At 31.6% G+C, this 13,060-nt stretch overlaps 1 protein-coding gene across 1 annotated transcript in view; it reads right to left on the bottom strand.

Annotated features, from left to right (window-relative positions):
- Positions 1 to 13,060, bottom strand: part of Cow (Proteoglycan Cow) — a 110,866-nt gene that overhangs the window by 50,320 nt on the left and 47,486 nt on the right. Inside the window, exons 7-8 of the mRNA XM_089098756.1 lie at positions 6,982 to 7,095; positions 199 to 358 (exon numbers count right to left, since the gene is read on the bottom strand). Of these exons, the coding sequence (XP_088954882.1) occupies positions 199 to 358; positions 6,982 to 7,095 (274 nt within the window). The remainder of the gene's footprint in view (positions 1 to 198; positions 359 to 6,981; positions 7,096 to 13,060) is intronic.

Here is a 13,060-nt window from a genome sequence, read left to right as displayed (position 1 = left end):
TAGAACCAGAGAACATATTCATTCATATTTCACCTCAAAACATCAGATCTGTTTTTATTCTTACTTAAATTAACACAATAAAAAGCATTTGCTACTAAACGGGTTGAACTATTTACCCACCCCTCTCTTCTACACCACCACTCCCAACACGACAAGGAATTGCTAATACCTCCTTCTGAAATGAATGTATAAGCATACCTATCAGCGTCACAATCGTCAAGCAATGGTTTAATGCAAGGCTCATATTTATCATGTTCCAGTGAATAAAGCTCTTTCAAAGACAATTGACCGTCACCGTTCGAGTCCAAATGTCCAAGCATCCACTGAACTTCTATTGGACAAGTAGAAGGAAAATAAACTGAAAAAAATATTTACTTGAAATTCAGCGATAAATCACGTACTTTCTAATTTTTTGGTAACGACAATACATCACGGGGAAACTTTCTACTTTTTAGGTTAACTCCCTTGTGTCAAAATGTCTCTAATTGAAAAGCATCTACTTGAAATTCAACAATACATCACGGGGAAACTTTCTACTTTTTAGGTTAACTCCCTTGTGTCAATGTATGTCTCTAGTTGAAAAGCATCTACTTGAAATTCGACAATACATCACGGGGAAACTTTCTACTTTTTAGGTTAACTCCCTTATGTCAAAATGAATCTCTATTTAAAACGCATCTACTTGAAATTCGACAATACATCACGGGGAAACTTTCTACTTTTTAGGTTAACTCCCTTATGTCAAAATGAATCTCTATTTAAAACGCATCTACTTGAAATTCGACAATACATCACGGGGAAACTTTCTACTTTTTAGGTTAACTCCCTAGTGTTAAAATATGTCTATTTGAAAGACATTTACTTGAAATTTAAGAATACATCACGAGGGAACTTTTTAATTTTTAGGTTAGCTTCCAAGTATCATGTAAAAATAGATCTACTTGAAATTCAACAGCACATCAAATAAAACGTTGACTTCTTTGTTCCACTTAATAGAAAATTAGATAGTGTTGCAAGTCAGTGCCTTGTCTTTGTCCATAGTGCCGTGTGATATCGCGTTAGTTTTGGTAGATTAGATGGTTTGAACTACCTAACAAATGTCAGATGGTTACACTCTCTCAAAATACGAACCCGATTTTGAGTTCAACTCGCAACCGCATCAGCGAAAGCATTTAATGCGCAACCGCATCAGAAAAAGCCTCCAAATGGACTAAATGTACCCCATTTAGCAAAATTGCTACAGTATATAACTCGAAGTTGTAATTAAAAGGAAGCCAGAATGTCGATACGCGCAAAACTAGCTTCCAAAACCCAAACGTTCCACCTTTATTTCCACTAGCAATATTAAATTAAAAAGTTAGCAATGGGATTGGGAGGAGGGGCATAAATTTACCCCAAGGACCCCGTGTCATCCTCTGACGACCCAGACGGGCAACTCGATTGAAAAAAAACTGAATAATTCAATCAATAAAAATTTTTTTGTCACGCAGAAAAAACCTGCGCTGTAATCTAGAGAACAATTGCCATTAACTAGCCAAATAGCGTATCGGACGAAAGGCACAAAGAAGAAAGACAAGCCGCGATGTATACTTTATGTGAGGAACAAAAAAAAATATGCTGACCCTTCTCCCAAACTCAAAATTATATGTCCCCTTATTTCCCCCCCCCCCCCCAAAAAAAATAGTTTTCTTGAGAATTCAACTTGGTCCACCAGGCATGAGACTAACAAGTCTAAAAGTACCTAAAAAAGTACGAGTAAAATCCGTCACCTCTTAATGAAACCTGGTGATTATATGCAATTTCTATATGAAAATTACTTGCTTGTCTTCAAATTTCAGGCATAAAAGAGAGAGAAAACGCTTTCCCTCTTGCGAGGGTCGGAAACATATAGACGCCTAAGTGCCTGTTGAATATCATAATAGTTAATATGAAATGAAAAATGATAACGGGTGGCATTTTAATTAGGGCAATAATATAAGACTGTTTCTACGTTTTACTTTTTATTATTAAAAACGTATTATTTCTGTACAACAAAACATGAATAGTTTCAGATTCATAACTGACTGGAAGTGCAAGCGTCACAAACAATTATATTTAGTGAGATAATGACTAATGATGTGTTATTTTTTCCGTTCCAATGACTCATTCACAAAACAACTCCTTTTTGTTACTGTAAGTTTATATGGGGCTATAACGTTATCCGCTATAAAATATTGCCAAATATAGGCTTCACATCCCACCATGAAGACACAATTCATGATTGAATATTAATTATTCAATAAATGAGCCAGAAATTACAGCTTTAAAACTGATAAAAAAAAATAATACAAAGAAAATTGCACGTCCCTTACGGTTTAGAATTCTTAATTGATTTGTTTTTCCAATTTATTTTTCTTGTCTCGTATTGGGACACAATTTATCAATGTTGTCCCAACTTAAAGTGATAAAACATGAGGAAAGGGTATCAGGGTCTAATCCATAATCTGATGGACAAAGTGATTAAAAGAAAAAATTAATAATTGAGAATCATAATTTACTATATTTAAACAAAAATTCACATAGAAACAGTATTATCTTTCAAATGTCAACAAATAGGCACACTTTCAGAAAAAAATGTTTTCTTCCATGAATTATCTAGCTTACATAATTGGTAAACGCTAAAGCGAAGTTCTCATGCATGCTTAATTACAATTTAAGTCGCAAGGGCTAAAACTCTGGGCTGAATTTCAACCATCCAGATTAAAGGTGGGACGAAACTGTCGCTCTTCAAAATCATTCCTTTACCATGATTACTTGAAATTCAGACACGAGTGATACATAGTAAGAGGCTCAAATCGTTTTTAGGGGGTGGGCCGCATAACAAAGGTATTACTTCACCAATTACTGTAATCTTGACAAGGATTATAAAATCTTATTTGAAGAGTATGAAACGAATTTTTCTATACTCTTTGATTGTGACATTCGTCAATTTGTTTTATTCTTGTTTAAGTTTATTTAATCTTGAAATTATGCATGAATGTAAATTAATAGAGCAGTAAAGGCAGGTACATGCAGAACTGGTTAAACAAGCTACTATTTAGCTTTCATTAAAGCGCAAGTCCTGAACACTGTGGAGTTGAGGAGGGTCTCCCATTCATGGAAATTTCAGTCTGCTTTAATTTTTAATCTCTCGTGTTAAGTAATTATACCTTACAATCGCAATATAAGAGGAGCTACTGCCCCCTACTGCACTCTTAGTGCTGGAATTGAATATATTAAACGAAAGTGGAAGAGCACAACAAGGTAAGCCCCCTCTCCTGATTTGCCTTTAGAACCCCGTCTCTCTCTAATAAAATCTTGGAAATCTTTTCTAATAGATTTCCTTGGTTCTGTGAAACCACCCCTTACATTGAAATTGCCCCCACTCCATTGAAATCCATAAAACCAAGCAATATCACAAATAAGTTTCTATTTATCCAAATGAAGCTTTTGGATTAGCGTCTATACACATTATTCTTTTGACATTTTTTGCGTATTTTGTTATGAGCCAAATGTAATATTGCGTGACATCAGACATATATTTAAAATATAATTTTATTGCTTGGGGGAGGGGATAAAATACTGTGTGACATTAGGCACGTTTGGACAATAGTATTCTATTTTATTTTTTTTGGGGGGGGGGGGGGGGGCACGAAAGAAACGTAAAAAATGCAAATTGAATAGAAAACATAAGAAATATAGAGAAAATCTTGATATTTCGGGAGAGGACATATACGGGGAGGCCTTTTCAACCCACCCTCCACAAGTATGTTTGCAATTGCAATTTGGAAAAATTTCTAAATTACTTATGATGATTCAAAATGGAAGGACTCTTTCAAGCTAATCTGTAAACAGCATTTAGACCAGTTAAGATAAAATTTCTAATACCTCAAAATATCACGCTTAAGGATTAATTTTGGCACAAGAAGTTTGTTTTGAAGTAATATACGCTCGGCTTTCGCTCACTGCGTCACCAGTAACGTTTAATTAAGTTACTCAATTCACACTGCAAAACTTAAAAAAAAGCGGTATTGGTGTTTTTCTGACTGATAGAAAACCTCACTCAAAGACCTAATTGCTCCCATTTAAAAATTTCAGCTAAAAAAAAAAAAAAAAAAAAAAACAGGGACCCACACAGGTAGGGGAGGGGGCCCTCAGGGTCCACCTGGAACTACATTTTCTATAATTTTTGGGATTTTTTTACCCAATTTTTTCTGCTTCCCCCCCCCCCCTCCAAAATAATCCAATGTACATGTCGGTCTAAGACTATTAAGTCTTTCCCTTCATTTGGAAATATGAAACATAATACTAAAGGGCTAGAAACGGTCAAAAATATGGATTCTATTTTCCTTGTTAAATATACATCTCATACAGTTCTGATGAATTGATTCTTTAAAATATGTACAACTACTTTAATTTTAATTGCTGTGTATTAATGAAAGAGTTGAGTGTTGAGTATTAAGTTAGTGGCAGCGAGGAATACGGTGTCGTAATTATGTTTTTTTTTTGTTTTTTTTAATCCCTTCTGAGGTTTCCGTAATTTTTTTCATCTTTTTGATTTTCTGGATTTATTTGATTACACCTCCTTCATATCAAGCCCTGGCATTTGGAGGGGATTCGGTTTTGTTAAGTCTTTTGTTAATAATTAATATTAAATAAAATACGAGACTAGCATGTACCCTTTGCTAAAAGACGGTATAGCGCGCTTATCAAATGTGAAAAGATATCAATTCGTAAAGATAATTCGGATCTATTAATTTGCATTTTATTAGCTAAAATTACTAATTTTACCGCCTTTTCTATGTAAGATCAACCCTCTAAGAAATTGAACGGCATATACCAGTCTATGTAATAGTTTCCGCTTTTGTTTCCCCTTATGATTCCACGAGATTAGACCTCAGTCCTTCTAATATGAAAAACAGGGAATGACAGAAAAAGCTAAAATTGTCGGGGAAAAAAAGCCAAGCGACAAGGCTATGTGGAATCAGGATGATCTGTCTGATTTAGCGAAATTCTCCGAACTCCTCCTCAAAAATGTCCTATCTGAATACGGAAGGTATTTATTTTAGGTGTATATTTTGAAAAAAAAAATTGGGAGTAGTTGCATGAAGAGGGAGTAGTTGTTTACTTTAAATATAATATGTTGCCCAGAGGAGCGAACTTTTGATCCGAAACAAATTGAACTCAATATTCGCTTATACAGGCATTTTCATTCATTAGGTTGACGTGATATCCAATTATCAAACGAAATTCAAGATAAAAGTATATTTAACGGGTGCACAAACAAGGAATAGTTATTTATTATATAACTATTATATAACAGTTATTTATTATACAATAGTTATTTATAGAAGCGAACTTTACAGCTCTGATCGGAGACAAAAACAAACTGAATATTAGCTCATACAGACTTTTTTTCAATAAGGTAGACGAGAAATTCGGCTACCGAAAAGGACAGATGGCAGTACATTAGCTCATATAGACATTTTTTTCATTAGCTAGATGTGAAATCCAGCACCCGAACCGAAATTTACGACAACAGTACATTTTACCAGGGCATAAACAGGGAGGAGTTATTTATTCTAAATACAATTTGCCAGCCAGAGGAGCGAACTCTTTCAACTTTGATCCTAAACAGAAGTGAGCCCGATCTTTGCTCACATGAGGACATGTTTTTCCTTAACCGACGTGAGCTCCGGTTGAAAAGAAATCAACCTTGGAGGCAAATATCTACTCCTATCCCACTTCATCTTTAGAGGATCCCAAAATAGTGTATCTTTCGAATACAATAGTGTATCCTTCATATATATATTGGTGTGGCTTTGAATTTTGTTATAAAATTAAGCTCTCAAGATTGTCTAAACTCAATCACTTTGGATATTGAACAAAACGGAATAGAAATAAAATAATCATAGATGTGATAATATAATATAAATGAAAATAATTATAAATTGGATAAAGATGAGGAAATGAGATATAGATGGGATAATAATTATAGTTTATTCTTGGGGGGGAGGGGTACACTAGAAACCCCTACACTAGAAATTTCCTCATATATATATATATTGGTGTGGCTTTGAATTTCATTATAAAAATTAAGCTCTCAGGATTGTCTAAACTCAATCACTTTGAATATTGAACAAAACGGAATAGAAATAAAATAATCATAGATGTGATAATATAATATAAATGAAAATAATTATAAATGGTATAAAGATGGGGCAATGAGATATAGATGGGATAATAATTATAGTTTATTCTCGGGGGGGAGGGGTACACTAGAAACCCCACTGTTGAAGTGAGATTCAACTTCTGTCAGATCCTTGATTATAGTTTAGATTATGCTTAGTAGCCTACTCATGTTGGTACAATCAATATAAAGGCAAATGGTGCGATGCGTACCCTTATCATAGAACGTCATTTCGATTTTTCTATGTCCCAACATAAGACGGCTTATCTTAAATACATCCAACAAATTCCCGAGAATGCTTGCCCTGTATGGGCCTCAATTCAACTACACAAGTTACCTAAGCAATCAACTTGAGTCACTACAAAAAACATCCTTATTAGTTATTCTTTCAGACACATATGTAAGTTATGAATCGGCATTATCTGTCCAACAACTACCGTCCCTTCAAGTACGTCGTTTGGGATTGAGTTGCAAATTTGGCCAATTTCTTCTTAGCAGTGAAAAACATAGACAGATTCTACGACATGTTATGAGGAATAAAATAAACACAAGGTCAGCTAAAAAAGTGAGGCTGCAATTGCCTACTCCAAAAACAAACAGTTTCGCCAATTCGTTCGTTCCTTTTTACATGTCAGGCTTTAATAAGTTATAGTCTCGTGTTTTTCTTGTTTTCGTTGTAAATACTAGCGCCATTTAGTTGGAATTTTTATTCTAAACTATGCTTAATGAAACTATTCTATACTTTAAAGCTTTCTCAAGGGAAAAAAGTATACCTTTGCTCTTTCTATTTCTTTTAGCCGCTCTTTCCTTTTTGGCAGAACTCATGACAACGTTGAACCAGTCAATCATACGGTCACCAAGAACAGACAAATCCTCCCTGGAACATCCTGAATATACAAAAAAAAAGATTAAATGCTTGATTGATAAAAAAAAATCTTTAAACGCTAAGAAATAAGTCAATAGCAATAAGACAATAGAAATAAGTCAAAGCTGAGAAATGAAATAGAATTTTCATTTTTGTTGTAATTTGTTATTATTACTAGTATTATGGCGAGAAACAACACAACTTTATTTGGCTAATGGACTAGCCTATCTATTCCTAATACGATTCTAACAAGATGGCTTATATTAAAAAAAAAAATTAATTAAATTTTCATTTCACAGTTTTTACGCGGTTACACGTGTTTCTAACTTTTAGATGTTTAAAAAAAGACGTTTAAAATTAATTTTAAACGTCGAGTTTTTCATTCAAAACGAGTTTTTCGCTCATACTTGCCTTTAAGTAATTAAGCGTAATCCAGAATTACAATCCAGGGGCGGTATAAAATTTAAAACGTCTTTAAAAAAAGACGTTTTAAAAAGATGTTTAAAATTAAAGAAATTATACAATGTAGTTATAATCACTAAATTCAAAAATATATCAGTGTTCTGATATATCAGAACACTTTACCACATATCACCCGTATATACATCCCGTCATATATCACACTTATCACACATGTGCCACAGGTCACCATATATCAAACTCCATAAATCACACGTGATCGGCAATGATCTTTTGAATTTTGTTGTTACAAAGTGTGATTAGATCCTTGAATTCAGCATAAAAAATTGCTCCATCATTTTCCCAAATGACTTTTTTTATAGTTTTTTTTTATTTAACAAAAAGTAATAGATATTAATTTCAATTTGTGCACAATTAAACGTTTTCCCAATTTTTAGATGTTTCAAAAAAAACTTACGGGTTAAAAAAATTTATACAATGCAGTTTTGAATGCTGAATTCAAAAATATAGCGCCTATAGTTTTTCTGCAATGACCTCTCAAACTTGGTACCTCTCAAAACCTCTCAAAATTGCTGTCGTCTGACAAACCAAATGTCAAACGAAAAACTTCAAACAGATTTTCAACTATGTACGCTTGAAAAAGTATGATTAGATCTTTGAATTTATCATACAAAATTCCACTACCGCTTTTCAAACTGGCTAATTTTTATTTTTCCTTTTTTCAATTTACTTAACTAATTTTTTTTTATTGATCAATGCGTTTTTTTAGAAATGGAATTCTAGGCTATCTCATCTTTATGGGAAGAATGATTCTGATTTAGATCCAGACTGAAATACCGTTTCAGATGCAATTTTTGAATGTTTCGGTAGTTTCAAACCAAAAAAAAAAAAAAAAAACTAATTTTCAAATTAACCTTAAAAAAAGCACTGTCAAAGTTCCAAATTACTATTTTTTTTTTTACTTTAGTAATTTAAAAAAGCTAAACTATGTTGAAATGAAATTAGAGTAAAAATCCTAAGCAGCCTGACCACCTTCATTTAGGAGGAGGAATCACTCTGTCTGAGATCATGACTAATGATCTCAGATACAATTTTTGAACGTTTCGGCAGTTTAAAACCCAAAATAAAAAAAAAACTTCAAAAAGTCATTACTTTACAACTATGACTGCTATAAAAAAAAATAATAAAAAAATACAACTTAATCTTCGAATTAACCTTAAAAAACGTACTGACAACGTTCCAACTGACTAATTATTTTTTTTACTTTAGTAATTCAAAACAGTTAAACTATGTTGAAATGAAATTAGAGTAAAAATCCTAAGCAGCCTGACCACCTTCATTTAGGAGGAGGAATGACTCTGTCTGAGATCATGACTAAAACACAGTTTCAGATACAATTTTTAAACGGTTGGGCTGTTTGAACCACAGTCAAAGAAAAAAAAACTTCAAAAGGTCACTACTTTTCAACTATGACTACTAGCAAAAATACAAAATGAATCTTCGAATTAACTATAAAAAAAAACACCGAGACAACGTTCCAACAGATTAAAATTATTTAATAATTCAAAACAGCTAAACTATGTTAAAATGAAATTAGAGTAGAAATCCTAAGCAACCTGACCTATATTTAAGAGGGGAAATAATTCTGTTTGATATCTTGACCAAAAACATATTTCTGACATAATTCATAGGGTATTTTTACGTAATCCTCCATAGAATGCAATTTATAATATTTTTGCCTTTATTCTTTATTATTTGATAAAACAACAAGGTAAATGTTTGCGCCGTGTGCGGAAGGACCAATTGAAATTAAAATCCTCAACATGATTCTTCTCGTATTCTGACCAATGGTCTGCATAGCGCAGGCACCGATCTTTCTGCTTTGTCAAGGAGATAATTTACGAAATAGATCACCAGGCTAAATTCAATTTCATTATGAACATGCAATTTTATTTCAGTTCTAACTTCCGCTGGACCAATTCTAACAACTTTCTATAGAGTTAACTAATTTCCAAATTGTAACCTATTCAAAAGCCTGAATGACAGTAATTGCAGGCACTCATAAGTTTACTTCTAATGTTAAATTAATAACTTAATAATAGTAAATTATTTAGTAAATTGGCAAATGAGTTAGTAATTAATAAAGGAGCACAATTAATAAATATCATAATTAATTAATTAATAATATCACAATTAATTAATAATATCATAACTTTAATGGACTGTAAGTTTGTTTCTTACCCCCTTACCCCCTTACAATTCACTCATAGGTTTACTTCTGATGTTAAATTAATAACTTAATAATAGTAAACTCATTACTAAATGGGCAACTTAATTAGTAATTAGTAAAAGACTAAAATTGATAATATTATAACTCAGACGTTTGGGAGTTTCAACCCCTCTTGCAAAACTCTAAAAGAATATATAGCCTACAGGTTTGCCATCAACACTCTGGCCTTTTCCCAAACGAAATCGCACAAAAATAATGTTTTTGTGCTTTCTATGTCTGTGTAAAAATTAACAACCGAAGTTTTCCTCCTACCAAACATTACTAAAAAAATTAGAATTCTAAAATAATTCTAAAAAAATTAGAATTTTAATAAAATAATTGATTTTGCATAGTTGCTTCTTCGAAAATGTTCATTTCACAGCATTTTCAAACAAAATAACAAATAAAAAGTAATCGTGAGTATGATTATGAATCTAAATGCTTTAATCTACAATTGGATATATTGCAAGAATTTTTATAATTTACTTACTTTATATAATTTACAATCCTTTATAATTTACTTTTTCAATAGTTAAAATCATTGACGTAAAAACTCGGTTTGGTCGCGGACATTTGCTAATAAATACATATATTACCTGAGATTGTGTTGAATTAAAACTAAACATAAAAACCACATATTACCAATATACCAACATAAAAGGGTAATAAAAAAAATTACCGACATAAATGGTTCAGATTTTATTTATAAGACTAAATTGATAATACTATAAATAGGGCGTTAGGAAGTTTCACCCCCTCTCCCAAAACTGTACAAGAATAATTAGCCTACAGGTTTGCCATCAACACTCTGGCCTATATTGCAAGATTTTATCCCAGACTCAGACAAATCGTCAGTTATAGGCTACTCTATCCAAGTTCAGTAGCCAGATTCTTCTATTACTTAATTAAACTCGATTAAATAACACTTATTACTTTCTAATAATGATGGAGCAGAGGATTTAGAAGTTTAACTCCTCTCGCAAAACCACAAAATGAATGAATTCGAGCATTATATGCACCAAAACTCTTTCATTATATATATTAAAAAAAAAAAAAAAAAAAAAAAAAATGTCTCAAGTACTTTCAGGAATTTCCATCCATCTATGAAAATCATCAACCTAGATATTCTACTCTCAAATACTTACTATCCCAAAATAAACCTCATGACAAATTTCAACGCTTTCTGCGTATTCTAACGCTCTTTTCTTTACCTTAACTTTTTTAAGACTTCATAATATTTCAATTTTTTAAGACTCTCCAATGCTTAAACTTTATTTTCAAGACTCGCAAACATTTAAACTATTTTTATTAAGGCTTAATTACCATAATTTTTAAAAGACTTACCGATATTTGATTTTTACATTGAAGACTTTAAAGGCTCACCTGTTTCTTGCCAATCCTTACAATTCACTAACAAGTTTATTTCTGATGCTAAATTAACAACTCAATAATAGTATATTAATTAATAAATTGGCAGTTTAATTAGTAATTAACAAAGAGTAAAATTGATAATAATAATACAAATAGGGCGTTAGGAAGTTTCACCCCCTCTCCCAAAACTGAACAAGAATAATTAGCCTACAGGTTCGCCATCAACACTGGCTTTTTTTTCAAAATCGTCAACCTTGATTTTCCTCCCGCAATAACTACTATCCCAAAATCAACCTCATGACAAAATTTAGCGGTTTCCACATAATCTACTGTTAACTTCTTTTTAAAGACTTAAAAAAAAAATTCAATTTTTTAAGACTTACCAATGCTTCAACTTTATTTTCAAGACTCGCAAATGTTTAAGTTGTTTTCATTAAGGTTTAATTACCTTAGTCTTTAAAAGACTTGCCAATATTTGAATTTTAGCTTTAAGAGTTAACAGTTTTACCGTCTTTCAAAAAGGCTCAGTATTTTACCTTTTTTTCAGTGTTACCAACATTTAAACTTTATTTTAAAGACTTTAAAGGCTTAACATTTTACTTTTTTCAATCTTACCAATATTTAAAACTTTATTTTAAAGACTTTTAAGGCTCAATATTTTACCTAGGCGAAATATTTTACCATTTTTCAGTTTTACTTATATTTAAATTTTATTTTAGAGACTTTTGAGGCTCAATATTTTACCTTTTTTCAGTTTTACTGATATTTAAACTTTATTTTAAAGATTTTTAAGGCCCAATATCTTACCTTATTTCTTTAAAGACTTACAAATATTTTGTCGTACCTCTTTTTAAGACTTACCATTAATATGCCTTTCCTTTCTTTTGTTATTCTTTTTGAAGCAATCTATTGTTCAAAATCTCGTTAAGTATTTCATTTATCTCATCCACATTTCACCAGATTTACCAATATTTCACTCCATTTTTAAAGACTTGCTAGGGATACCTTTCTTTTTATTATCTTTTGAAGGATGTTTTCATTTATCTCATCGATATTTTTTCAGACTTACCAATGTATTTAACTTATTTTCCTTTAAGACTTGATAACATTAAGCCCTTTTAAAGGCGCCAGGCCGCTGAAAACTTAGGGCCTGATAAACCACTAGTCAATAATTTACTTGTTTTTTTCTTCTTAGAGTTGTATCTATTGAACTTCCTTTTAAAGGAATTAACACACATTCTATCTAATAACATGCATTATTTTTTTCAATGATTTTTCTTATGATTATATTTTGAGTATTTTTTAAAAATTCTTCTTTTTTTTCTATGCTGAATTTATGGAATCAGGCTGCTATAGTTGAGTCGGTTGACGTTCTTTTTAAAGGGATAAATAGACATTTTATCTAATCACATGCACATTTTTTATTTCTATGATTTTTTTTTCATGACTGATTTTTTTAATATTTTTTCTATTTTTTTCTATACTTAATTTATGGCATCAGGCTAATATAGTTGAATCGGTTGATCTTTCTTTTCAAAACATCAACAGACATTCTACCTAACAATATGCACTATTTATTCCTCTATGATTTTTTCTATTATTATTTTTTTTTTTTTCTATGATTAAATATTTTTGACTATGACTATTTTTTCCATTATTAGTTTATGGCACCATACTACTAAAATCTTAGGGCCTAATATACTAAAAGTAAACAATTTACCTAATTTTTCTCATTAGAGTTGTTTCTGCTTAACTTCCTTTCTAAGGAATCAACAGCGGAGTTTAAAGCAGTGTCGGCCTTTGGAGATGGCCAGTAGTGCCGCGGTAACAGGGCCAAATATGTTAACGATGCAGTAATATTTAGCATTGTGAAAAAATAATAACATTATGCGCGTAACAAAGTTTTTATGCTGAAGTTTCCCGTCGT

The sequence above is a fragment of the Artemia sp. Qi Xiang Cuo genome, chromosome 13 (assembly GCF_049724085.1).
Source record: "Artemia sp. Qi Xiang Cuo chromosome 13, ASM4972408v1, whole genome shotgun sequence".
In the NCBI taxonomy this organism is placed as follows: domain Eukaryota; kingdom Metazoa; phylum Arthropoda; class Branchiopoda; order Anostraca; family Artemiidae; genus Artemia; species Artemia sp. Qi Xiang Cuo.
This window is presented reverse-complemented; position numbering and strand designations above follow the sequence as displayed.